Below are 27,365 nucleotides of genomic sequence, written 5' to 3'. Positions count from 1 at the left end.
TGCTGCTCCCAGCCCAGGCCTCTTGGAGCCAGAGGCTTCTGCGAGGAGCCAGCATGGCCTCCACATCGGTGATCCTCACCCGGGAAGGCACGGCGGGACCCTCTGCCACCTATTCGTATTGCAACCGTCCCAGGGCGTTGCCGGGCAGGCAGAAGTACCGCTCCTCCATCGATGCCAACGAGACGTGAGTACCTTTAGGCTCCCAGGCTGGACCGGGAAGGAAGGGCCCGACCCGAAAGAGTCAAACCGACATTTGTGATAGACGACTGCAGTGCGCTCCCTGTGGGGCATCCCTCGGCCCAGAAGCTGTGGCTGGGGCACAATGCCAGCGCACAATGCTCAGGTGTCTGCCAAATTCAAGGCGCGCCTGTTAGCATTTAAAGCCTTTAACAACCTGGGACCGGCTTACCTACGAGATCACCAGGCGGAAGGCCTTCTCAGTGGTGGCGCCCGCCCTGTGGAACGCCCTCCCATCAGATGTCAAGGAAATAAACAACTACATGACTTTTAAAAGATACCTGAAGGTAGTCCAGTTTAGGGAAGCTGTTAATGTTTGATGTTTTATCATGTTTTTAATATTCTGTTGGGAGCCGCCCAGAGTGGCTGGGGAAACCCAGTCAGATGGGCGGAGTATAAATAAAAAATTACTATTATTATTATTATTGCACATGAACTGAAGAATAGCCAGAGGAAGTAAACAACACAGACACATGTTTGCACGAGGCTGGTGTAGCACCACTGCTTATGTAAATACTTCAGACAACCCAAACACTCCCAGTATATGGGTTTGTTACATTTTTGCTTTTTGTCGGTTTTAAATGCTGCACCTCCACTTTTGTTAGAAAATGGAAGTGTTTTTGTTTGTTTCTGATGCTTTTCAGTTTGGATTTGTCTTGATACAGTATTGTAATGTTGTTGTTTTTCTCTCTCTCTGGATAATTTTTATATACAGTATGCTGTGAAATTTAAGAAAGCGCTGGAAAGAAAGAGATGCAAAAAACAAGCTTGCTGCTGTTGTTATTTTGGTTGTTGTTTTTAAATGTGTACGGCTGCCCTGTTGGTTTGCAAAGGAATCATAGAATGGTAGAGTTGAAAGGGGACCCCCAAAGGTCCTCTAGTCCAACCCCCTGCAATGCAGGGATCTCAGCTAAAGTATCCACGGCAGATGGCCAGCCAGCCTCAGCTTAAAAGCAGAGTGTTTTTAAAAATTAAAAAATTAAAACTGCTACTCCTTCTACAAAATAATTAGAAATCCAATGTGTGATTCTTATCTTCTTGCAGTGTTAGAACCAAACAATTCCCAGTTCATTTTAAAACCACACAAAAAGAGTAATAAGAACGTTCTCTGTGTTAGCTCTTGAACGTTGCCTTTCCCATTTTCACTGGGAGTGGGGTACAAAAGCACATTTCATGTCATTTTTAGCTCACATTTTTAAAGAACACATTTGTTTCAGTAAAGATATATCATGGCACCTCTATTATTATTATTATTATTATTATTATTATTATTATTATTATTATTATTATTGCTATAAAAAGGCCCGGAACTCTGTAAGAATGTTTTATCACAAAATCCCACTGGGCACAAATGCTTCTGACAGGCTTGTAAACTTGCAAATTAAGGAGAGCTTATTTATTCGCACATATCTCTGGCGGCCTGCAGATTTAGCAGCAGAAATGGGGACAGTGACACCCTGTTCACTTACACTTTGTTGCTAATTTATGCTGATTTTGAATCCTGTCCCTCTTCATGTTCTCTCTTTCAGAGAAGAGGAGGCCTATCACTATGCCAACCTCATGTACGAGAGGCGAGTTGTTCGGGGCAATACCTATGCTCTTCACATCCTACCATGGGTGAGTTTTCCTTCTCCTGTAACCTTTGACATATCTATTTATCTACATCTATTTCAATTGCACGTTCCAGGAACAATGTGTAATTAACCAGTGGAACTAGCTGCAACAAGATGCAGGGCTTGGGCATGAACTTTGTCGAGGAGGAGAGGTCTAGTGGTGGATATTGCTGTCGCCTTCAGACTCCGCTTGCAGTTCGAATCCCCACGACGGGGTGAGCTCCCGTTGCTCTGTCCCAGCTCCTGCTAACCTAGCAGTTCGAAAGCACGCCAGTGCAAGTAGATAAATAGGTACCGCTGCGGCAGGAAGGTAAACGGCGTTTCCGTGAACTCTGGTTTCCGTCATGGTTTTCCATTGCACCAGAAGCGGTTTACAGTGGAACCTCGGTTTATGATCACCTCGGTTTACGAATTTTCAGTTTACAAACGCCGCGGATCCATCTGGAACAGATTAATCCACTTTCCATTACTTTCAATGGGAAAGTTCGCTTCAGTTTATGAACGCTTCAGTTTATGAACAGACTTCCGGAACCAATTGTGTTCATAAACCGAGGTACCACTGTAGTCTTGCTGGCCACATGACCCGGCAAGCTGTCTGTGGACAAATGCCGGCTTCCTCGACCTGAAAGCGAGATGAGCGTTGCAACCCCAGAGTCACCTTTGACTGGACTTAACCATCCAGGGTCCTTTACCTTTTTACCTTGAGGTCTGGAAGGGTACTTCTTATGTAAGGTTAGCTCTATCAGTGGCTATTAACCACAAAATCTCAATGGGCTCCGCTGGGCGTGTTGAATTTTTCAGCTTTCAATTCCCCAAAACCAAGGGAGCTAAAAAGTTATCGCATGACTTGGGAATTCGAAATATGTTTTGGTTAAATGAATATGTTTGTCTTTTGCTTGGTAAGTGAAATGTGTGTAAAATTGCATAGAAATGATTGAAAATGATTGCCAGGTACTTGCAGTTATATGTTGTTGTTGTCATTATATCTATGTATCTACACAGCGGCGTCTCTAGCCTTCTGGCTGCCCAGGGCAGTCTCACTCGCATCGGGCCTTAAGTCATACCTGCCAAGTTGCTGTCAGAGAAATAAGGGACCGGGCCGGAAATAGCAGACCGGAAGTAGCGCTGCTGCCATTTTGGAACTGGGCGGAGCATGCTCAGAAGTGACTTTTGATGTTGCTTTGCCCAGTTACAAAATGGCCGCCGTGCCAGAAGTCGCACTGCAGCCATTTTGGAACTGGGCAAAGCAGCATCAAAAGTCGCTTCTGAGCATGCTCCGCCCAGTTCCAAAATGGCCGCCGCGCCAGAATAAACTGGGGAAAAACAAAAAAATCCGTTTTTTTCAGCTAGGAACAGCTGGAAAAACGGGGATTTCCCGGGGAAAACGGGACACTTGGCAGCTATGGCTTAAGTTCTTGATGGTGGCGGCCGCATCGCGCCCTGTCCAGCCTGCTGCCCTCTGCCCAGCCTGCCGCTGCCTGCCGCCCGGGGTGGCACGCCCCCACCGCCCCCATCTTAATACGCCACTGTATCTACATCTCTTTCAATCACACAGTTTATATCTAATTTAACTGCACAATTTTTTTTAAAAAAACTTAAGAACTCCATATTCCAGGCAAAAGGAACAATGTATAATTAACCAGTGGAACTAGCTGCTACAAGATGCAGGGCTGGGCATGAGTTTCTGGGCCCAATTCAAAGTGCTGGTTTTGACCTATAAAGCCTCGAATGGCTCAGGACTCCAATACCGAGGAGCTTTTTTTCAGCCGGAACTCACCAAAACTCAGTTCCGGCACCTCTCAGGTGGACAAGGAAAGCGTTTGTGGTGAGTTCTGGCACCTCCTTTTCTAGAAAAATAGCACTGGCAGTACCTCAAGGACAGCCTCTCTCCATATGAACTGACCTGGACACTGACATCACCTTCTGAGGCCTTTCTCCGTGTGTCTCCTCCGCCAGAGGTCTGAGGGTGGCAATCGGAGAACGGGGCCTTTTCTGCAGTGGCTCCCCATTTGTGGAATGCTCTCCTCAGGGAGGTTTGCCTGGGGCCTTCATTATACAGTGGACCCTCTAGCTACGTACCACTCTGGATATGTAGCTTTCGGGTTATGAACGCGGCAAACCTGGAAGTTTATACCTCCAGGTTTTGCTGCGTGTGTGTGCGCAGAAGCGCTCTGTGTGCTGTGTGCATGCACAGAAGCGCTCAATTGCGCTGCACACGTGCGCAGAAGCAGCGCCTCTGCCTACGGACTTTTTGGGTTGCGGATGGACCCCCGGAATGAATTTACAGTCATTCGTATCCGGAGGGTCCACTGTACACCTTTAGGCACCAGGCAAAAATGTTCCTTTTGCTGATGGGCATCCAATGCCCTTTTAAAAGAAGCGTTGGGCATGCCTGTCTCTCTTTTCTCTCTCTAGCTCTTTCTCTCTTTTAATTCCACATCCGATGCCCTTTTAAATGTGTTGCGGGGAAAATTATTGAGTTGTTCCTGTTTTTGTTTCCATGATGCATTTCATGATTTCGTGTTGTCAACCGCCCCGAGTAGCTGTGCGTTATAGGGCAGTTTGCAAATCTAATAAATAAGATTAAGGGCACTGCATGAACTGCTTTCTCTCTGTCCGTCCCCTCCGCCAGAGCAGCGAACCCGATCCTCTGGAGCTTCAAAGGCAGCGGGAAGCCCAAAGGAAAGCATTGGCCAGGAGGAGAGCTAGGGATCAGCTTCGGACGAGAACACCAGAGCCTTTAGAAGGCAGGAGGCATGTCGACGTTCAGACAGGTAATGCGCCAGGTGGAGAGGGAGGGGAATGGGGGGGGGTATGCTGGTTTCGGTTTCTCATTTCCCAACCTTAAATTCTTCTTTTTAAAAAAAATCTTTTAAAAATTGTTTTACACTACATACAGTGGTAACTTGGTTTGCAACCGTTTTGGATTACAACCACGTCAAACCTGGAAGTGTGTGTCCCTTTTTATTGGATTACAATCCATTTCTTTTTAGATTACAACCCCCCCCCTTTTTTTTGGAGGCCCCATAGGCGAAAGCGCACCTTGGGTTACAACCTGTTTTGGTTTGCAACCGGACCTCCAGAACGGATTATGGTTGTAAACGAAAGTACCACTGTATTTAAATTCAAACGCTAAACATAATCATTAACATTTAGGATTCCATGCATCCCTGGGCTTTCCTCCGCCCTACCATGGTTTCCATTTTCGACCTTTTTCAACTGCATCATATATTTTCTCTATTTTTTCTTTAAACAATCCACTTTTATCTTCGTTTATAGTACATTACTAGCGTTACTCAAATCCTGCCAAAGTTTTTAGTTGTTCCCTTAAATACGTTATAAGTTTTCCCCATTCCTTCTTAAAATTATTCTCTCCCTGGTTTCTGATTTCCCCGGTCATTTTCGCCATTTCGCCGTAGTCCACCATCCGCATCAGCCATTCGTCTCTGGTCGGGACTTTATCTTCTTTCCATCTATGGGCCAGTAGTACCCACGCTGCTCTCATCGCCTACGTGTCAATTCTACTCCTTTGGTATCTCTGCACCTAAAATTCCTAGTAAAAATGCAAATGGGGGGGGGGGGCTTGCTCACCTGGCTGGTAGGTAGAAACACAGAAAGGCAGTGTGTTTCAGAGTTTGGAAGTCAGAGCCAGGATCGATTTCTGCTGGAATCTTAAGACTGTGACGATGGGAGAAGCAACACCTTTTGGTGTGTTCATGCTGTGAATCCCTCTGGCTTTGGGTTCTTGGATAGATAGATCGATAGATAGATAGACTCGTAGAATTGTAGACTTGGAAGGTGCCCCCAAGCGGTCATTCTAGCCCAACCTCCTGCAATACATGCGGTTCCCCATCCAATTTGAAACCAGACCAGACCCTGCTTAGCTCTGCAAATGCGGTAGCAATTTTACTGCTGCACTGCTAGGAGACATTGTACTAATGAAACCAAATAGCCTAAATACAAGACAGTCTCTGCAGCCCCTCATTCCAAGAAAGCTGGGACCCATGGGCATATCCAGGATCAAAGTTAGGGGGGGGGCACACCAGCCACACCCCCAGCCACACCCCCAGCCACCCGATTGGCTAGCTGGCAATGACGTGGCCAGGATCCCCCCAGGAGGCATGGTCAACATCCACGCCCCCCAGAGGAAAGGGGGCCGTTTGTAAGACAGCACACGGAGCCACCCACACTTGCACTCCTGCCTCGCCCGCTCCTTTAATGGAAGCGGTGACTAAAATGAGGCAGCAGCAGCGAAGCTGCTTCTGTTGAAGGAAACCTGGACCTAGACCTGGGCTAACTTCAGCCCACACTCTTTCAAGTCACAGCGAGCACAGCACAGAAAGTGCTGCCCCGCAATGCTCCATGGCACTTCATTTGCATGTGTTGCAGGCTGAGGCGGAGCACAGCAGGCAGCGTCCCTGCCTGTCCTCTCCAGCTGCCCTGCTTCTAGGGGGGCAGCTGCCCCCCTTGCCCCATGCTGGGTACGCCCATGCTGGGACCCCAGGAATCTCGCCCTGCTCGGAGACTGGGGTGGTGTGCAACCATATCTTTAGGCTCAGAGGTCATGAAACACAAGCTGCAAGAGTGGGAGAGCCGGCGGCAGTGTGGTGTAGTAGTCAGAGGGTCAGACAAGGACCTGGGAGACCAGGAATCCTCTTCCTATGGAGGTTTATCTTCACCCTAGAGCAGTGCTTGCAATGAGATCATCCGATTTGAAGTAAAGCACGCAAAAATTAGTTTAAAGATATCTGAAAGTAGTTCCCAGAATTGCCAAGTGGACTGAGGATGAATTAAAGTCACCTGAGAGTAGGACTTCGAACATTTTTTTTGCCCATCTCCTAGTTCATCGTCTTAAACATCTTTTTAAAAATGTATACTTTTCAGATATATACATTTCACTTATTTTACAATCATTTTGACTTTTCAAAACTTGACTTCCTTCCCCCCTCTTTCTGCGGTTCTTTAAATTTATTTCTGAAATCTTCTGCATATCCAAAATAACTTAACTTACTCATTTATTTTTATCTTCTTTAAAAATGTTCTCTTATGTAACTGCAGGTTATTACAATAATCCTGCCAGTGTTTTTATCTGTTTACAACAGATCCGTAAATATTCAAGAAACCATTTCCATTCTTTTATTTAAAAAGTTTGTTATCTTGATTTCTTATCCTTCCAGCGAGTTTCGCCATTTCTGCATATTCCGTCAGTTTTTGTATCTGTTCTTCTTTTGCTGAAACTTCTGCTTCTTTCCATTTTGGGGGAAGGAACATTCTTGCCGCTGTAGTCGCATACATAAATAAGTTTCTATACAATTTAGGTGGTTCTTAAACGTCTTTTTTGATACACCAGACTCCTCGAGCTTCTAAGGACCGCGATCGCTTGGGGGAAATAAATTAAACTGTGTTTCAGTATTTCCTTAGCCTTCTTAATTTAATTTATGCTTCGGCACAGAGGCTTGCGAGATTCCAAATGGGGAATGGCCAGGGATCATTTGAACTGGGGACTGAACGGGAACTGAGCTGAACGGGAAGTGGAATTAGTTCCCCTTTGGAGATGTTGAACAAAAAGCAGTTCCTTTTTCAGAACGAGCTCGAGAGTCCCATTTCCAGCCCGGTTGTCTTCCGTGCAACGGGGTTGGGGGAGCTGCCCCTATATAAGAGCACCCCAAATGCCGTTTCAGAACTGTACCTGGAAGAGCTTGCCGATCGTATCATCGAAGTGGACATGGAATGCCAAACAGACGCCTTTCTGGACAGGCCGGCAACGCCTCTGTTCATCCCCGCGAAGACCGGCAGAGATGTGGCCACCCAGATCTGGGAAGGAGATGTATGTTAGAACCATAGAACCGTAGAGTCGGCAGGGACCCCCAGCGGTCACTTAGTCCAACCCCCTCCTAGGCAAGCCTGGCAAGAGAGTTTCAGGCTGCCAGAACTCTGGTCCAGGCGGGACTTTAGACAGAAGCACTTTCCTCTGCCGTGCCAAATTTCCTGGGGGGGTTGGATCCATACTGTGTCCAATGTCGCGTCCAATGCTGCTAGGGAGGCGGGTGGCGCTGTGGTCTAAACCACTGAGCCTCTTGGGCTTGCCAATCAGAAGGTTGGCAGTTCGAATCCCCGCGACGGGGTGAGCTCCCGTTGCTCGGTCCCAGCTCCTGCCAACCTAGCAGTTCGAAAGCACGTCAAAGTTCAAGTAGACCAATAGGTACTGCTGCGGTGTGAAGTTTATCCTCGATGTGCAAATTTACACTTTAAAGAAAATCATATCTCAAGACATTCCCTTATGCAAAATGTCAGCCCACCTCTGATTTCTCCTCTTTGTTTCTCCCCCACCCCACCAGCTTTTCGATTTTGATATTGAAGTGAGGCCAATGCTGGAGGTGTTGGTCGGCAAGACCATCGAGCAAGCGTTGCTGGAAGTCATGGAGGAAGAGGAACTCGCCGACCTGCGAGCGCATCAGTACGCATACCATGAGCTGCGCTGTGCGGAACTCGCTGAGGTCCAGCGTCTTGAAGAGCAAGAGCGGCGGCACAGAGAGGAAAAGGTACAGAGACCGACGCTGCTAACTGGGTGGGGAGGGGAAAGAAGCAGTGGTTTTCAACCCGTTTGCTGTGGCACCCTGGGGTACCTTGAATGATGGTCAGGGGTGCCGAGGCAACACTGGCCTCTGCCCCTCTTCCCTTCCCTCCCTCCTCTGATGCCCTCTGGCGTCTCTGCCTCCCAAAGGCTTGCATGGCTGTTTGTTGCAACAACCCTGTGTTGGGCGGCTTCCAACAAAATATTAAAACACAGAAAACTTCCCTGTTCCCTTTAGATAGGTCTAACCAGAAGCTCAGAAAGTCTGGGTATCTTTTTTTAAGTACTTTAACTTCTGTGTGTTTTAAAGTAGGGGTGTCTGTGATTCCCCCCCCCCCTTGATTTTACCGTGTTATCTTTTGCAAGCCACTTTGAGGTTATAGATTTGAAGGAACGAGATAAACAAGTGCTTAGAAAGTGGAGGAAATTTTTAACGCCCGGTTGCGAGTTTTTCTTGATTTTATCCCCTTTTTTTGTAAACTTGCTTTGAAGTTATATTTTGTTTTATGAAATCTTTTACGAAATTAATAAGCAAATTGACAGAGCAGGCTGGGAAGCGGGAAGGCTGTGTCAATGTGCTGCAATGGCTGCCGGAGGACCCCTTTCTTCTTCTTTGGCAATCCCTTGCAGCCGAGTAAGATTGTCTTCCATGAACAGTTTTAAAAGTGAGTCCGTAAGTGACTGTGGAGGCCAATTCTGGATCCACACGTCCCTCCACAGTGGGGACGTTGGTTTCCAGGTGGGAGTTGATCACGGTGTGAATTTGCCAAGCGTGCCTTCCTCTTAGCACGTTTCTCCCTTGCGTCCTGAGTTTGAGCGTTTTCAAAATCCCATGACACCTATGGTAAAGGCTGCTCTCCAATGGGAGCGCTCGCAGGCCAGTGTTTCCCAGTTGCCCATGTTCATACTACAGTGGTGCCTTGGACGTCGAATGGAATCCATTCCGGAAGTCCATTCGACTTCCAAAATGTTTGGAAACCGAGGCGTGGCTTCCGATGGGCTGCAGGAAGCTCCTGCAGCCGATCGGAAGCTGTGGAAGCCGTGCCAGACGTTCGGGTTCCAAAGAATGTTTGCAAACCGGAACACTCACTTCCAGGAGCCAAAACGTTCAACTCACTAGGCGTTTGGGATCCAAGGCACGACTGTATGTACATTTTTTTTTAGATTTGCCTTGAGAGAGTCTTTAAACTTCTTTTGTTGACCACCAGCTACTGGATCCGATTCAAAGTCTGCTGAAATGGCTTGGGAAATATTAAAAAAAAAAAAACCCCACACTGGTTGTTTTCCTCTCTCTGGCAGGAGCGTCGTAAAAAGCAGCAGCTGGAATTCCTTCAGAGGGAGAAAGAAACCTCGGAGAAGATCGCGGCTCGGGCGTTTGCTCAACGCTACCTGTCGGACCTCATTCCTTCCGTCTTCGGCAGCCTCCGGGACAGTGGATATTTCTATGACCCAGTGGAGAGAGGTGTGTGGCTTGCTGTGTGTTGGGGTGGGGTGGGGTGGGGCCCCATCCTGCTTTCAGGCTCCCCAGAAAAGGCACCTGTCTTGCCAAATGCAAGGCGGTTCTTTTAAATGAGATTCAGAGGCAATACAAACGCAAGTGAGTGAGAAGATTTTATTCTAAACAGCAAGCAATATAAACATTAGCAGCTAGACTGGGGACTGGGAGCGGCCGCTGAGACCACATAACACCAGTCTTGAAAGACCTACATTGGCTCCCAGGACGTTTCCGGGCACAATTCAAAGTGTTGGTGCTGTTCTTTCAAGCCCTAAACGGCCTTGGCCCAGTAGATCTGAAGGAGCGTCTCCACCCCCATCATCCAGCCCGGACACTGAGGTCCAGCTCCAAGGGCCTTCTGGCGGTTCCCTGCCTGTGAGAAGCAAAGTTACCGGGAACCGGGCAAAGGGCCTTCTCGAGTGGTGGCACCCGCCCTGTGGAACTCCCTCCCACCAGATATGTCAAGGAAATTAACATCTACCTGACTTTTAGAAGACACCTGAAGGCAGCCCTGTTGAGGGAAGTTCTCTCACCATTGTCGCATCACAGAGTGGGTGAGCTCTTTCTGCTTCCAGGCTCAGCTGCTCCACCAAACAACAACCTGCCTATGTGCAAAGTCCCAGTATTTCGCCATGGGTAATAATTTTTAAAACCTCTCCTTGTGTTTCACAGACATCGAGACAGGCTTCTTCCCGGGGATGCTGTCAGAGGTAGAAGAGATAATGGAAAACCGGGTTCTGGGCAGAACAATAGCTGACAGTAAGTTAAATTATCTGGGGAGTGTGGGGGGGGGGTTTCATGTGCAAGTAAGATTTGATGACTGTTGTTTTCTTACAAAATGCCAATGCAAAATTATATATTTTTCTAAATAAAAGCAAAGCTCCTTGGTTCATTCTCTGGCAACTGCAGCCTTGAGAGCCACCGCCAGAAGGCAGCTCCCACACTTGCAAGTTGCGGGGTCCCTCGCAAATTATCTCCTAATACGTTTCTTTTTCTTTTTACCAACCAACCATTTTAAATGAACCCATTTTATTACACAAAACGTACAGTATTCATTTCGATCTGTTGTTGCGGGGCTCTTAAAAGGTGTAGCGTCCTTAGGCCAGTGTTTACGCTGCCCGTTTGGTTAATCAGGCTGTGATTGCTGATCTGCGCCAGATTCCCGCACCGAAATCAACTACCATAACTGACTTTGGCCTATTAATTCCTGAGCGTTTAGGAGGGTATTTTGTTGTTGTTGTTGTTTAATTGTTGAGTCGTGTCCGACTCTTCGTGACCCCATGGACCATAGCACGCCAGGCACTCCTGTCTTCCACTGCCTCCCGCAGTTTGGTCAAACTCATGTTGTTAGCTTTGAGAACACTGTCCAACCATCTCGTCCTCTGTTGTCCCCTTCTCCTAGTGCCCTCAATCTTTCCCAACATCAGGGTCTTTTCCAGGGAGTCTTCTCTTCTCATGAGCTGGCCAAAGTATTGGAGCCTCAGCTTCAGGATCTGTCCTTCCAGTGAGCACTCGGGGCCGATTTCCTTCAGAATGGATAGGTTTGATCTTCTTGCAGTCCATGGGACTCTCAAGAGTCTCCTCCAGCACCACAATTCAAAAGCATCCATTCTTTGGCAATCAGCCTTCTTTATGGTCCAGCTCTCACTTCCATACATCACGACTGGGAAAACCATAGCTTTAACCATAAGGACCCATTTACAATTTCTAACGCGACACAACTTTCCTTGCAGACTTAATCCGAGACACGGTGGAAATGAGGCTAGACTGTTACGAGAAAAAAGTGTTGCCGGTACGGCCAGAGGTTGTCTTACCTCCCGCCCCAGAATATGTGATGATTCCTTCCAAGGAATTATTGTTCGGCTCGACCCCGGTTCCACAGGAAGTCATGGAACAGCTGGAAGCCCTTGGCCAACTGGAACCCTTGGATCAGCTAGATGTTTCCAGCCAATTGGAAGCCTTGGAAAAGCTGGAAGCTCCTGACCAACCCGAAGCCTCGGAACAGCCACCAATTTCTGACCAGCCGGAAGTCCCAGCCCCAGATCAGCCAGAATCCGCTCCAGATCAGGAAAAAACAGCAGAGGAGCCGGAATCCAAGGAGCCACAGTGATGACTAAATGAATCAGGTAGGGCATGTGTGAATTAGGTCTTCAGTCCTCAAAAGTATTATTATTATTATTATTATTATTATTATTATTATTATTATTATTATTATTATACCCCGCCTTTCCCCAGACTGAATTTCAAGGCAGTTTGCAGATATTATTCCTGCAAAAGCTGAGTGTCACCCCCGCTCGCTGCAAAAGTGGGGGATTATAGAGGGTCCCCAGAAAATTCACGGAGGCAGCAATGTTTCCAAATCCCAGTTGCAGGAAACCACAGGAGGGGAGAGTCGCTCTTACGCTCAGATCCTGCTCGCTGGTTCCCACAGGCATCTGGTCAGCCGATGTGAGAAGAGGATGCTGGATTAGATGAGGCCATTAGCCCTGATCCAGCAATACCCTTTCCAGAGCCGTCTTTCTCATAGGGTTTAGTGGCGCGTCGCACTAGGGCGCCAGCCTCTCAGGGGTGCCCCAGCGAGTGGGGGAGCCGTGCCGGCACCTCCCCTTTCCCTGCATGCCCGCCAGCTGCGCCCCACCAACCATAAGGCTGGCGGGCATGCAGCTTCCCTCCCAAGACTCTGCAGGGATTGCTCTCCTCCCGAGGATGCTTGGGAGGGCCGCAACTTCACTCCCAAGCCTCGGCGGGGATCGCTCTCTCGCAGCGGCATGGGGAGAGTTGCAACTCCCCCTGGCTGGCTGGCTGGCTGGCTGGCAGTGCGCAGCTATGGCCACTGCAACACTATCCGTGGTAATTTGGGGGCGCTGGGCGGATATTTGCACCTCGGAGCCGCATCTGCTAAAGACGGCCCTGACCCCCTTTTTTTACGTTTTTAGGTTTGCCTCTTCCCTGCCAACCACTTTTCCTTTTGTAAGACTGCCTCCATAAAAACCACTTGGGGAGTCTTTTTTCTTTTTGCTGACGGGCAGAGTGAAATAATAATAATAATTCAAATAAAATAAAATAGAATGTGGTTCAAGGGATACCATTATTGTTAGCAGGGGGGGAACCCCCCCTCTCTCTGCTGATACTGTGTTTCTCTGAAAATACGCCATACCCTGAAAATAAGCCATAGTGATAGGCAGTTTAACCTTGTAGGTTAAACTGTACCATACTTAATAATACGGTAATAAAAAAAGACATCCCCTGAAAATAGGCCACCGTGTTTTCTTTTTGTTTTTTGAGGAAAAATAAATATAAGACGGTGTCTTATTTTTGGAGAAACACTGTATATTTATTAATAAAAAAATTCTTCAGTAGCACCTTAAAGACCAACTAAGTTTTTATTTTGGTATGAGCTTTCGTGTGCATGCACACTTCTTCAGATACACTGGAACAGAATTTTTATTTATTGTCAGGGCCGGATTTAGGTTTGATGAGGCCCTAAGCTACTAAAGGTAATAGGGCCCTTTATATGTCCAGCTGTCCTTTGTCCTTTGTCAACAAATTGTCTCTGTTTTTTGTGTTGAATATATGCTACAGTGGTGTCTCGCTAGACGAATTTAATTCGTTCCACAGGTCTTTTCTTATAACGAAAAATTCGTCTAGCGAATCCCATAGGAATGCATTAATTGAATTTCAATGCATTCCTATGGGAAACCGCGATTTGCTAGACGAATTTTTCGTGAAACGGATTCGTCTAGCGAGGCAACCTCCGCTTGAAAAATCCTTTCGTTAAGCGGAAATTTCATTAAGCAGGGCATTCGTTAAGCGAGGCACCACTGTATATGGGAATTTATGGACCTAATAGACTAGCAGGTGGGGCCCATGACTTACATCCTAGGAGGCTACACGACACAAAACACTGTTGCTGTGTGTAGGTTTTATTGTATTTGTGTTTTTTATCTTATATTTTGGAAATGTACATCCAGGTATTTTCCCCTTTAAAATTTTGGGGGGCCTCCAAAAGAGTGGGGCCCTAAGCTACAGCTTGTTTAGCTTATACGTAAATCCGGCATTGTTTATTGTGCATTCTCCCCGCAAGATGGTAGCATTGCCACAGGGATGTTAACGAAACAAAAAGCATCCCCTCCTGTCTTGCCTGTGGGCAGAGATGTGAAGTGAGTTGCAGTGATTTCAATTCTGCCCCCTCTGGAATTGGTTTCATTATAGACCATGGGTAGGCAAACTAAGGCCAGGGGGCCAGATCCGGCCCAGTTGCTTCTAAATCTGGCCCGCGGACAGTCCAGGAATCAGCGTGTTTTTACATGAGTAGAATGTGTCCATTTATTTAAAATGCATCTCTGGGTTATTTGTGGGGCCTGCCTGGTGTTTTTACATGAGTAGAATGTGTGCTTTTATTTAAAATGCATCTCTGGGTTATTTGTGGGGCATGGGAATTCGTTCATTCCCCCCCCCCAAAAAAAATAGTCCGACCCCCCACAAGGTCTGAGGGATGGTGAACCGGCCAACGGCTGAAAAAGGTTGCTGAGCCCTGGTTTCGACACAGCATCCTGGCTTAGTAGAGGAGCCAGGAACTCACTGGCAGCAACTGTGAGGTGGGTTTTGTTAGCAGGCACCCCCAAACTTCGGCCCTCCAGATGTTTTGGACTACAATTCCCATCTTCCCCGACCATTGGTCCTGTTAGCTAGGGATCATGGGAGTTGTAGGCCAAAACATCTGGATGGGGATGCCTGTTTTATTAGGTACTTCTGGGACAACTCCTACGTGCCTTTGGTTCCCCCCCCCCGAAAATATTTGAGGGGTCCACTCCCCCCAAAATTAATAGGTACTGCCATTCAGTTGGTGTGTTTGTGTGTGTGTCACATCTTATGATAGATTATCCAGGGTGGGGCCTGCCTGCCCCCCCCATATTTAATTCAAGTTGGCACGCCGGATTAGGTATGTGAGTGAATACAGTATATATATATATATACAGTATATATACAGTATGTGTATATATACAGTATGTGTATATATATGTATATGTATATGTATATATATATATGTATATATATGTGTGTATATATATATATGTGTGTGTGTGTGTGTATATATATATATATATATATATATATATATATATATATATATATATATAGGGGGCTTATAGAGAAAAATGCAAAACATAATATCTCCCCCCCCCTTTAAAAACCAAATCAGGACTTTTGTCTAGATACAATAAAAACACAAAAGGGGGCGGGGAGGCCAGGCAAATTTCAGTGGGGAGAGCATTCCAGCATGCCACCCTCCGGACCTCTCAAGAAGGGGACACACAAGGGGGGGGGCCCTCAGAAGATGATCTCGGGGTCCGGGTAGGTTCATATGGAAAGAGGCGATCCTTGAGGTATTGCGGTCCTGAGCCATTTAAGGCTTTATAGGTCAGAACCAGCACTTTGAATTGGCCCCAGAAATTAATTGGTAGCCAGTGCAGTCGGACCGGGATCGGTGTAATATGCTCAAACCGTCTTGCCACCCAGTGAGCAACCTGGCTGCTGAATTCTGCACCAGCTGAAGTTTCCGAACCATCTTCAGAGGCAGCCCTGCGTATAACACATTGCAGTAATCTAAAGTCAAAACAAAATAAAAATTCCTTCCAGTAGCACCTTAGAGACCAACTAAGTTTGTCATAGGTATGAGCTTCCGTGTGCATGCACACTTCTTCAGATACACTGAAACAGAAGTCAGAGGGTAGGGAAGGGTATTACTCAGAAGGGTGGTGGGAATGGGTGACTGGCTGATAGGAGTGGTAAACCTGTTGATGACTGTTAACAACTGCAATTGGTCTTGCAGGAAAAAGCAAGGGCTGAGGTCCTAAGGAAAGTTTGATCATGTATAATGAGATAAGAATCCAGTGTCCTTATTCAGACCAGGTCTCTCCGTGGTTTTAAGCTTGGTAATGAGTTGCAATTCAGCAACTTCTCTTTCCAGTCTGTTTCTGAAATTAAAACCATGGAGAGACCTGGTCTGAATAAGGACACTGGATTCTTATCTCATTATACATGATAAAGCTATTTTTAGCAATCTCTCCCCTTGCTTTTTGCTATAAGACCAATTGCAGTCGTTAACAGTCGTCCGCAGGTTTACCCCACCTATCAGCCAATCACCCATTTCCACCACCCTTCTGAGTAATACCCCCTCCCTACCCTCTCACTATATATAAGGGTCTGGTGACTTCTGTTTCAGTGTATCCGAAGAAGTGTGCATGCACACGAAAGCTCATACCTATGACAAACTTTGTTGGTCTCTAAGGTGCTACTGGGAAGATTTTTTTATTTTGTTTTGACTGTGTCAGACCATCACGGCTACCTACCTATAACTAGTAATCTAGAGTATAGGTCTCAGGTTTAGGGGTAGCTATGCATTTCAACTGTGCCTTGGACATATTGTGTGGATGTCACCCAACACCAGCCTGAACCACCGTGGATTTATTGTTCGGGTTTTGCTAAATTAGTAGCGTGAGAAACCATCAGATTGCTTCTTCACACAATCAACTCTAGGACAAGCAATTAACACTGGGCAGAAAGCCAAGGTCTACTTCTGCCTTAGCAACTGCGCTCTCATTGGTTGATATCAGCACTGAGACCTGTTATCAGAGAAAGGTAGCACAGTACGTGGTGTGGTGAGTGTGGTCAGTGTAGGAGGAGAGGTGCTGTATCAGTTGAGAGAGAGACAGAGAGGAAAGGATTTATTTTACTTTGTTTTTGAGTTCTAAAGCTGTACATAGAAACTCTGGATTTTCTTTTATTTTAATAAATCCTGTATATAGTTTTACTCTGCGTCCAGGCGTCTAGTCATTTAAGTTACCGCCAGAAGCTTCCGGAAAAACCTGCGCAAACTCTGCTGTGTTCAGGCTGAAGTTACACCTGACACTTAAAAACACTAAGATTTATCAATTATTATTCTCCTTCTTCCATGACCCTCTGCCATCTTGCCCCTATTTTCTTGCTCCCAATAAAGGTCTTCATCTTAGGCTGGAGTGCTGCTTTCGCTTTACTTCAAGTGACAGAACTCGTGCCTGCTGTAAGAATTACAATTTTTTGCCGTTCTCTTTCCAGGGATCCCTTGCCTAGAGGAGGTCGCACCAACGCATTTGTGCCAGCCGACAAAATGCTGAATTTAATTGGTCCTGGTGCAAGCAATAAATAGAAAGCTGCGGTTTTTCAAAAATACGTGCGAGGTCTATGCTCTTATTAGCCCCCCCCCCCCAAACTCGGCACTAAGAAACATCCCACTAGTTTTCAACGAATTCCTCTTCTTTTTAAATTTGTGCATGTTTCCATTAATTGTTCGCAAGTTAAATGTCCCTAAATAAATCCCAGACGGCATCTGGTAGAAGTTTGTTGTTATTTAAGTTCTGTTGAAGTCAGCTAAACTTGTTGAGTGGGTTCGATTTCAATGGGACTAGAAGTGGTGACAAAGTTCTGCCAGATCTGTGTGTTGACGTTTAGAAAGTTTTTTAGCAATCTTTGCATTGTTTAACCATAGTTATTTGCATTATAACCATAGTATCTGTGTTATTTGACCATAAAATGTGCTTTGTTATTTTCTGGAGAATGTTTGTGTGTATGTGCATGCATATATATACATATATATCATGCATATATATACATATATATTTAGAAAGCTTAGGATAATTTCATTTTTACCTAGTTGCCTTATAAGTCTGATTTATTCATGACTTCAGCAAAAAGGAGGTTTTTCTTTTAATGTTATTTTCCTAGTACAAAAGAAATCATCGTGGAGATAAATAGATTGGTTGTTGTTGTTGTTGTTGTTGTTCTTGTTGTTGTCCCCCCCCCTAATCTCCCACCTCTGAACCTGTTCAATTATTTCGTTTCAAATGTTTCTCTTCGGAAAGCACTGTTTGTGTTTTATCCCATAAAGCATTGCCGTTCAGTCGTATTCTTAAATAACTTTAATGCCTTTCCATGTTTGTGTTTTACCTATGATTGTATCTATCATTTTTAGATTAATTTGGTTTTTATGCAATGGTATTATATGTAGGATTTTTTTGGGGTGTGTGTGAATTGACCAAGAGCTCATCCAGACCTGTACTTGTGCCGTGTCTAGAAAGCCCAGTTTTCTGCTTGTCCCACCTGCCCTGCATCAATAAATCAGAGCAAACATCAGCCCAACCCTACCCAAGTGATGTGTGCTCTGATTCAGCAGTAAAGTTTGGGTTTCCCCGGGGGAAAGTGTCAAATATCAAATGTGGATGAGCCCAAAGACAGCAAAATCTCCCATCCTTTAATTTTTCTTCTCCTCGTACAAAACGAATCATTGAAGAGGCAGAGAATGGCTGATATTTGCGTCCCCTTCCTCCGTTCTAAGGATGCCCACCGCTTGTCTCCAGCAGAGCTCTACTCAGAACGAACCTGCCGAAATGAAACGGATCCGACCCATTTTATTTCGCCGGGGGGGGGGGGTTGACTCTGAATATGACCACTGCTGGATACAACCCCGTGCATTTAGTTGGAAAAAAAATTCTGCTCCCTTTTAACGCGATTTCTTAGGAGACATCCTGTTTAAGAAATGGGGGCATTTATCCTTTCTCCTCCTCCCTGTCTATCCCCCACCCCCCAATTTAGCACTGCCCTTTGGAGCACCAATAAATATGGGGATGGGGGTGGAAAACAGGCTTGTGCGATTGCAGCTCTGAGCTCCCCGTATAACCTACATATGGCGGCTCCTAAATGGCAGGGCATCAGATGCAATGCTAAAAGTCGCCGACAGCTGCTACCGCCTCCTCTAAGGGAAGGATGCCCATAGCCAGTGGGCTCTGGCAGGTGGTGTGGGACTCTTCTTTCCCCTAACCCCCCTCCCTGCCCCTTTGCCGCTCTCACCTCTCCTTCCTCTTTCTGGGGTACAAAGGGTCCAGCGGTCAAGGTTTCTTGGTTTACCAGTTGCTGTGACCCAAACTCCCTCTTCAAGGGAGAGGCAGTGGCAACGGAACAGGGATCTATCCGGACCCATCAACCCTGTCCCAAACGCTTGCCATACTTTTAAATAACAGAGAAAGCTCTCTGGTGTCACGAAGTTCGATGCGACGAATGTTTAACGGTCTGCTTATTGTTGAGGCGGGCGATCTGGCTGTTCAGAAAAAGCACACAGATGTCTCCGGTCTATGCTCAGACTGCATGCTTTTCCAAAGCAAGGAAGGAGACGCAATCTCGCCTCCTCTCTGAGTGGCTGGATTTCCAAAGGCAGGGAGCTGTTTTCTCTTCCCTTACACCAGGCCTCGGGAACCTGTGGCCCTCCGGGGAGAGGCTGCGGGACTCCAATTCCCATCAGCCCCAGCCAACGTGGCCCATTGAGAATGTAATCCAGAGATATCTGTTGGGCCACAGATTCCCTGCGCACGACTATTATTGTGAGCTTTTTCCAAACGCATAGATCAGCTCTGGAAACGTACGCAATGTCAAATCTGTTTTCCTCTTACCTGCTGCACCCCACCCCACCCCACCCCCAAAAAAGCATTTTGTGTGAACTGAAAATAAAGAGGATACCACAAAGTGATTCCGTTGTCAAGTACTTCTTCGCAGCCCGCTGGGAAGTATTGTAGGGGGGCGGGGGAAACTGGGCTTGGTTTTTACAGCCCAATGGATTCAGGGTCTCCTAAGTCTGTTATCCGTCAGAGGAAAATGATGGGAAGCAAGAATCAGCAGAAGAAAAACAAGAAAGATATTATTATTTTTCTGTTGCAACAGAGTCCTCTCCCCCCTGTACGTACGTCTTTTGGTTCCACGCTCTTCTTCCCGCTTGGCTGAAATCCTGGGACGTTCCGGAATGGAATCAGAAGTTGGGATGGCTTCTGCAATTCTGGGATGTCCTGGTGAAAACAAGACAGTTGGAGCTTCCGTCAACATGGTCCCTGCAGGCGTAGCTCAGTTAAACCAGGCTGTAGCCAACAGAGCAGTCTGCTCTGTGGCACTGTGGTCTAAACCCCTGAGCCTCTTGGGCTTGCCGATCAGAAGGTTGGCGGTTCGAATCCCCCCAACGGAATGAGCTCTCACTGCTCTGTCCCAGCTCCTGCCAACCTCGCAGTTTGAAAGCACACCAGTGCAAGTAGATAAATAGGTACCGCTGCGGCGGGAAGGTAAACGGCGTTTCCATGCACTCTGGCTTCCGTCACGGTGTCCCGTTGCGCCAGAAGCGGTTCAGTCCTGCGGCCACATGACCCAGAAAGCTGTCTGTGGACAAACGCCAGCTCCCTCAGCCTGAAAAGCGAGATGAGCGCCACAACCCCATAGTTGCCTTTGATTGGACTTAACTGTCCAGGGGTCCTTTACCTTCTTTACCTTAGAGCAAGGGGGAACAGGCAGGATTGATCATTAAGAGAGCATCTGCTATTGCACTCAGGCGTTTCAAGGGTCAGCTCCCTGGCATCTACTGCCAGGGCTGGAGGTGCCCCCTTGCCTGAAACCCAGGAGAGACGCTGCCAGTCAGTACCGGCAGTACCAAGCTAAAGAGACCAAGGGCAGCTTCCTATTGCCAGTTGCTGACAACTGCTGGAGGCGAGAGGGCTGCATTGCAGGGGGTTGGAGTGACTTGGAATCCCTTCCAATCCTACAATTTCTATGATTCAAGTCCACTCAAGGTGGGGCCTCATCAAGGGAAATGCAAATGGGGAAGGAGAGGCGAGGAGCTGTGGGCATTTTCACACCACTCTTCAAAGCCAACTTGGACTTTCCGTGGTTGCTTTTGAGTACTGTGGTACCTTGGTTCTCAAACTTAATCCATTCCGGAAATCCGTTCCAAAACCGAGGCGCGCTTTCCCATAGAAAGTCATGCAAAACGGATTAATCCATGCCGGCTGTAAGGGGGAGAAAGTACAGAGAACCTCCCCCTTGCATCAGAAGTAGCTCCTCCCCAAGCAGTGATGGAAGCGAGGGCTCTGAGGAGGCCAGTCAGGAAGTGGAGAGAGAGAGAGCCAGGGCTCCAGCAGCATGGGAGAGCCCCGGCTACACAGGATGGAGGAAAGCGAGGGAGAGAATGGGGAAAAGGAAAGCATGGACCATAGACCCTTTCCTCAGGTTCCGGAATTACGCAGGAGAAAGAAAGGGAGGAGATTCACTGTCCCGAGACTGCTATGTTGGAGAAGATCGCGTGGGGGGCGGGGAGTGCCGGATTCTGCATTGGAATGAGCAGACATGTTTTACACACCTGTCTCACTGTAAATAGACTGCACTAATAAAAACTTTTTAAAGACAAGCATGCGGAGCGTCGTTACTCTAGAGTAGTCGCAAGAACCTCTGACACCGGCCTTTAAAAACAACCCCTAAAACAGCAATTTAACATGAGTTTTACTATCTAATGAGACCATTGATCCATAAAATGAAAGCAACAATCAATGTACCGTGCTATCAAATAAATAAGACAGTATTGTAGATGATAAAAATTAAAATTAATTTTTTTTCCTTACCTGCACTGATGCTAGTCATTCTTTGGATGGGGGGCTTTTATCCATTTCCGCAGTCACACAATCAGTCAGTAGCAGAACTGTGTTCCACACAGTCACAAAAACAAATGGACCGAAAAATCCTCAAAAACCCAAACGCAAAATAAATAGCAAAAACCAAAGCGCCAAACTTAATCCATTCCGGAAGTCTGTTTGACTTCTGAAATGTTCGAAAACCAAGCCGCAGCTTCTGATTGGTGCAGGCGCCCCGGAAACAATAGCCGACAGCTGCATCGGATGTTCAGCTACCGAAAAACATTTGAAAACTGGAACACTCGCTTCTGGGTTTTCGGCGTTTGAGAACCAAGGTACCACTATAGAAGCAAAACTATTAAGGAAACCAAGCAATGGTAACGCGAGGACAGCTCCAGGCTTCCTTTTCTTGCACATCCATTATGATTTGAGCTCACGGTGCCCTTAGGCTTCCGGAACGTACAAAAGAAAATACTTTCCCGCCCAGCTGAATGGTGGAATTCACTCCCGAAAGAGCTAGTAACAGCCACCAACTTGGGTGGCTCTCAAAGAGAATTGCATAAATTCATGAAGGCGGATAAGTCGTGATGGCTGCATGTTACATAAATCTGCAGGATCAGAAACCACCATCCTTCTCCATGCCAGCCACTTGCAAGAAACAGTGGATGCGGGCATCCGGGCAGGATCTAACTGGCTACTGTGAGAACATGATGCAGAGCTAGAGAAGCCTTTGGTCTGATCCGGCAGCCGGACTCTCCTTATATCCGCAGATCACTGACCCTCCAACTGTCCCTATTTTCCAGGAACAGCCCCCATTTCACAGAAGCCGTCCCAGTTTCTGATTTGATCCTGGGATGCCCCGCTTTTCCTTAGGATGCCCCTATTTTCTTTGGGGAAATGTTGGAGGAGCTATTTGGCCCCCGAGCCAAGGAGATAAGTAACTATACAACCTTTAGAAGACATCTGAAGGCAGCCCTGTGTAGGGAAGTGGTTGTTTTTTTTTTAAAAAAGTGTAATGTTTTATTATGTTTTTATATGTGCTAGAAGCTGCTGGGGCAGCTCAGAGTTCAGAAAAAGACAAACAGCCACCACCCTTTCAACATGGCAAATTTGCAACTCAATACCTTCCTCACATGTTCTAAGGCAGGCATCCCCAAACTTCGGCCCTCCAGATGTTTTGGACTGCAATTCCCATCATCCCCGACCACTGGTCTTCTTAGCTAGGGATCATTGGAGTTGTAGGCCAAAACATCTGGAGGGCCGCAGTTTGGGGGTGCCTGCTCTAAGGTTACAACACTCACATGTTAGCTACAGAGAACAACAATTAGTTAGTTAATCATTAACTCAGCAAGAGCTCCAAATGCTCTCCTTGGCTTTAACACAGCCCCATGGGAATCCCCCATGTTAAACCTTTTCACCAATAGACCTTTGGGCATTCTCATTTTAAACCTTCATTAATACACTTTCTTCTTCTTCTTCTTCTTCTTCTTCTTCTTCTTCTTCTTCTTCTTCTTCTTCTTCTTCTTCTTCTTCTTCTTCTTCTTCTCTTACCTTCCAAGTCCCGGACTGCAGAATCCGGGACCGGCAGCCGCGTGACACCGGAAGTTGCGTTGATGTAACTTCCGGTGTAGCTTTGCCCTTCTATGGGCACCAAAAATGGCCGCCGCTGGCTTCAAAAGTCGCTTGTACGCATGTCAGGAAGTGCGTCAGCGCAACTTCCGGTGTCCCTCCGCCCATCTATGGGCACCAAAAATGGCCGACACCGGAAGTCGCGTCTATGCACTTCCGGACATGCGTGGGTGCGACTTTTGAAGCCGCCGGCGGCCATTTTTGGTGCCCATAGAAGGGCAAATCGGAAAAAATGGCCGCCGGCAGGAGAAAATAACGGAGAAAAACGGGAGATGAAGTGATATGGGGGACCACGGGGAAAGGTAAGTAAAAACGGGGGGTTTCCCGGGGAAAACGGGGTACTTGGCAGCTATGCTTCTTCTTCTTTTCTGCGTTAATTAAATCAATTATTCTTAACAAGGGAGGCAGAGCGGAACAGGGCAAAACCTTCTTGAGCCCGAGAGTCCTGTTCCCTCATGGGCCATCTTCCATGGGCCACTCATCCCAGCAGTCAGTGCCGGCCCACCCAAGGGGCGAGGTGAGGTGGCTGCCTCAGGCGGCAGGATGGATGGGGCAGAAGATCTGGCCTCCAAGGCATGCTTTGCCCAGTGCTGCTGGAGGCTGGATCTGGAGTGGCTGGGGCAAACCAGTCAGACGGCCAAGGTAATAATAATAATAATAATAATAATAATAATAATAATAATATTAATAATAATAAATATTAATAATAATAATAATAATAAGGGAATAAGAGGTCAAAGAGAAAAACAGCTACCAGATTTTTAGAAGACACCTGAAGGCAGCCCTGTTCAGGGAGGCTTTTAATGTTTAATAGATTATTTTATTTCATTTTTCTGTTGGAAGCCGCCCAGAGTGGATGGGGAAACCCAGCCAGATGGGCGGGGTATAAATTATTATTATTATTATTATTATTATTATTATTATTATTATTATTATTATGGTAAAAGTACTCCTGACCAGGGCAGTACTCGAGCAGATCGCGCACCCTGGTGCTGAGGGGCGGAGATTTCTCCGGCGCCCCCGCCCTCGCAGGGCACAGCATGGTTTCCGTGCCACCGGGGGTCTACCTAGAGCCGGCCCTGCCCCTGACTGTTAGTTCCAGTCGCGAACGACTCTTGGGTTGTGGCGCTTATCTCGCTCTATAGGCCGAGGGAGCCGGCTTTTGTCCGTAGACAGCTTCCAGGCCATGTGGCCAGCAGGACTAAGCCGCTTCTGGCGAACCGGAGCAGCGCACGGAAATGCCGTTTGCCTTCCCGCCAGAGCAATACCTATTTATCTACTTATTGAACTGCTAGGTTGGCAGGAGAATAGTGGAATAGGAAAGGGGTCAGCAACCTTTTTCAACCGTGGGCCGGTCCACTGTCTCTCAGACCATATGGTGGGCCGGACTATATCGGGGGGGGGGCATGAACAAATTCCTATGCCCCACAAATAACCCAGAGATGCATTTTAAATAAAAGCACATATTCTACTCATGTAAAAACACCAGGCAGGCCCCACAAATAACCCAGAGATGCAGTTTAAATAAATGGACACATTCTACTCATGTAAAAACAATCCGCGGGCCGGATTGAGAAGGCAATTGGGCCGCATCCGGCCCACGGGCCTTAGGTTGCCTACCCCTGGAATAAAGGTGAAGGTAAAGGGACCCCTGACCATTAGGTCCAGTCGTGACCGACTCTGGGGTTGCGCGCTCATCTCGCATTATTGGCCGAGGGAGCCGACGTACAGCTTCCAGGTCATGTGGCCAGCATGACAAAGCCGCTTCTGGCAAACCAGAGCAGCACATGGAAACACCGTTTACCTTCCCACTTTGGCGGTTCCTATTTATCTACTGTACTTGCATTTTGACGTGCTTTCAAACTGCTAGGTTGACAGGAGCTGGGACCAAGCAACGGGAGCTCACCCCGTCACAGGGATTCGAACCGCCGACCTTCTGATCAGCAAGCTCTAGGCTCTGTGTTTTAACCCTATTTTCCACGAAGGGAAGATTAACTCATATAAGGTGCTGTCATGCAGGTCTAAACCAACAGCCCCAGCTGGGCCTCGTGCCTGTTTTTGCCCATTTCCTTCCACCACCTCCCTTCCCCTGCTTTCCTTCCTTCCCGAAATATTTCGTTCAGGCTGCAACCAAGCCCCACGGAGCACCGTGGCTGTTCCTTGTACTTGTGCCAACAGCCATAAATTGCATCACCCAGGTGAGGAAATCAAGGAGGGCGGACTTCACAGCCACCTGCCTTCTTGCAACATGAGAATTGGCTTCCAGGAAGATTTTGCAGACAATGGGATTACTCTGGCAAGTTGGGGGGGGCGGTAAGGAAGGGAAGATGGGACCGCATGTATTTATCGCTATGGCAACACGCAAGTCAGAGGTATCTGTTGACCACAAAGCCCCCCAAGCATCGTTCAGAAGTAACCGGATCTCTTGACGGGTTGGTGGATGGGAAAATTCTTCTTAAGGAAGAAAAGTTGAGTGGAAAGGGGGTGGGTGGGAGGAATGGAATCGGATTCGACCCCCTCATCCTCCCCATTTCCCCTTTTAATTTTAAGATCGCCGCCCCCCTCCGTGATGATTGAGTTCAAACTGGCTTTCTGTAACAGGAAATGGCTCTGTTAAAAATGAAGACGAAGTGTTCGCAGGATCGGGAGCCGCTTCTCGTCCACCGAGCGAGAACATGAGACTGGACTTGGAGGGTCTGATCCAGCAGACTCTTCTTTTGCAAATTTAAATGCGGTCTTCTTGCATGGGGTTTTCAGGTGGATTAATGCAACAACGCAACGGGTCAACAGACTTATGGGTCAAGGGGCAGAAAACACGACTGACTGGTCAATCCCATGAGCCAGAAAATGTAGGTTTGTGGCTGCTGCAACCGGCCAGAAATACAGTGACTGTCCTGAATCAAATCCATTCAGGTTTTGGTCAGCAAAATCTCGACGAGAACCCTGCAATGTTAAGAATGTGGCGCCCGAGTTTGCGTGCTTCCCTCTTCCCTCTCCAATCCTTTTTCCTTTTGTGCTGCACCTTCCCCCCCCCTTTTTTTTGGGTAAGCCTGAAAGGTAGGGACTGTGTTGTTTTCTCGATAGGCAAGCTGTTCTGCAGATGCTCTCTGGTTGAAGATAAAGCACGCTGAACAAACGAAATAAAGGAATGCACGAATGAACACTTGGCTGGTGTTATTTGGACGGCCATCTGCCATGCATGCTTCAGTTGAGATTCCTGCATTGCAGGGGGTTGGACTAGATAAACCTCGGGATCCCTTCCAACTCTACGATTCCGCAATTCTATTTTCAGCAGTATGGCTGACACTGAAAGCCGTTTAGGCCAGTTTAGAGCCAGGAATCGCTGGAGAAGAGCTGGACACCGGCTGCCATCGCAACCCCTCTCCCCTGACTTCGATGATGACAAAACCAAATAAATAAAGGTATGCTTCCCCACAAATCACGTCACAACCGCTGTGCAGAGGTGCTAGAAGGTTACCTCGGTGCTTCAGATATCAAAGCTCATGCTGTGAATTTGTACACGACCTCTCCCGTTAGCCGGGATTTATTTTTTATTCTTTTGCAAAAGGGGTGTTAATCGGTCTCGGGGCTCCTGGCAACCCCTGCCCCCCCCCCAGCACTGTAAATCTACAACCTTGCCTTAAGGAACGGACAGAGCTTAATTGCTTCTTACTTCAGACCTGGAAACAGAATACTCAGGGAGGGGGGCGTTGTTTGAAAAATTGTGAACGGAACTTGTAACGTATCCACGAGGGGCAGGCTGCCTTGAGTCCTGAGTGATGAGACCCTACTTCCACCCCCCCCATCATTTCCCGATGACCACAAGGGATCTATAAATAATGCAAAGCAGATGACAAGCGCCCCCCCCCCACACAATAAAAAATCTGGAACTCGTTACCGACTCAGAATGTGCAGCTCTGCAGGCTTTTTCTCAGAGTTGTCCCATTGAGCAAAGGGCTGAGAAAAGCACCCCTCGGATCCTTCCTCTCCTCTCTAATCCGTCAAGATCAGAATATGGGGGTCGCCGCAAATCTGTTAACTGTGTTTTAGTCAGGTTAATTTATGATTCAGACTGCAGATGTTTGCAGATGAGCAAAAGGAAGAGGCTGGAAGCATGAAGGGGGGGGGGACATGGGTTCGCGTCCAGGCAATGGAAGCTTTTTTTTTTACCTCCCAGCTTGGGTGGGAGGCCCCACATTCCTTTGGGGGCAACTTCCCAAGGGTTGCATGGTGGTGGGGAAGGCCCCTGGCAGAGCGACAGGTGCGACTCTGAAAAGCGGGCACAGTTAGCCCTGAGAAAGCTGCTGGAGAGTTCTGCACACACAACACCCAGGCATGGAAGA

General features: G+C 47.3%; 1 protein-coding gene and 1 long non-coding RNA gene across 2 annotated transcripts; one reads left to right on the top strand and one right to left on the bottom strand.

Annotated features, from left to right (window-relative positions):
• On the top strand, window positions 1-19,478 carry LOC118087995 (radial spoke head protein 3 homolog B-like). The gene is made up of 9 exons (XM_035121138.2): window positions 1-184; window positions 1,767-1,854; window positions 4,483-4,624; window positions 7,532-7,677; window positions 8,189-8,392; window positions 9,724-9,886; window positions 10,592-10,678; window positions 11,653-12,045; window positions 17,018-19,478. Exons 1-8 carry the CDS (start codon window positions 54-56, stop codon window positions 12,027-12,029), a joined length of 1,338 nt encoding a protein of 445 aa, XP_034977029.1. The 5' UTR covers window positions 1-53; the 3' UTR covers window positions 12,030-12,045; window positions 17,018-19,478.
• LOC118087996 (uncharacterized) lies at window positions 7,600-27,365 on the bottom strand. Its single transcript, XR_009557713.1, has 3 exons — window positions 26,921-27,365; window positions 19,693-19,791; window positions 7,600-7,664 (listed from the first exon to the last, which is right to left on the bottom strand). It is a non-coding gene; the product is annotated as an uncharacterized LOC118087996 (long non-coding RNA).

Source organism: Zootoca vivipara, chromosome 6, assembly GCF_963506605.1.
Source record: "Zootoca vivipara chromosome 6, rZooViv1.1, whole genome shotgun sequence".
NCBI lineage: Eukaryota > Metazoa > Chordata > Lepidosauria > Squamata > Lacertidae > Zootoca > Zootoca vivipara.
The sequence above is the reverse complement of the archived record's forward strand: the minus strand, read 5'-3'. Positions and strand labels throughout refer to the sequence as shown.

Coding starts and splice junctions, on each gene's coding strand:
- LOC118087995 (XM_035121138.2), top strand. CDS start 54: ATGGCCTCCACATCGGTGATCCTCACCCGGGAAGGCACGGCGGGACCC. Junction 185..1,766: donor TCCATCGATGCCAACGAGAC/GTGAGTACCTTT, acceptor TCTCTCTTTCAG/AGAAGAGGAGGCCTATCACT. Junction 9,887..10,591: donor CTATGACCCAGTGGAGAGAG/GTGTGTGGCTTG, acceptor TGTGTTTCACAG/ACATCGAGACAGGCTTCTTC.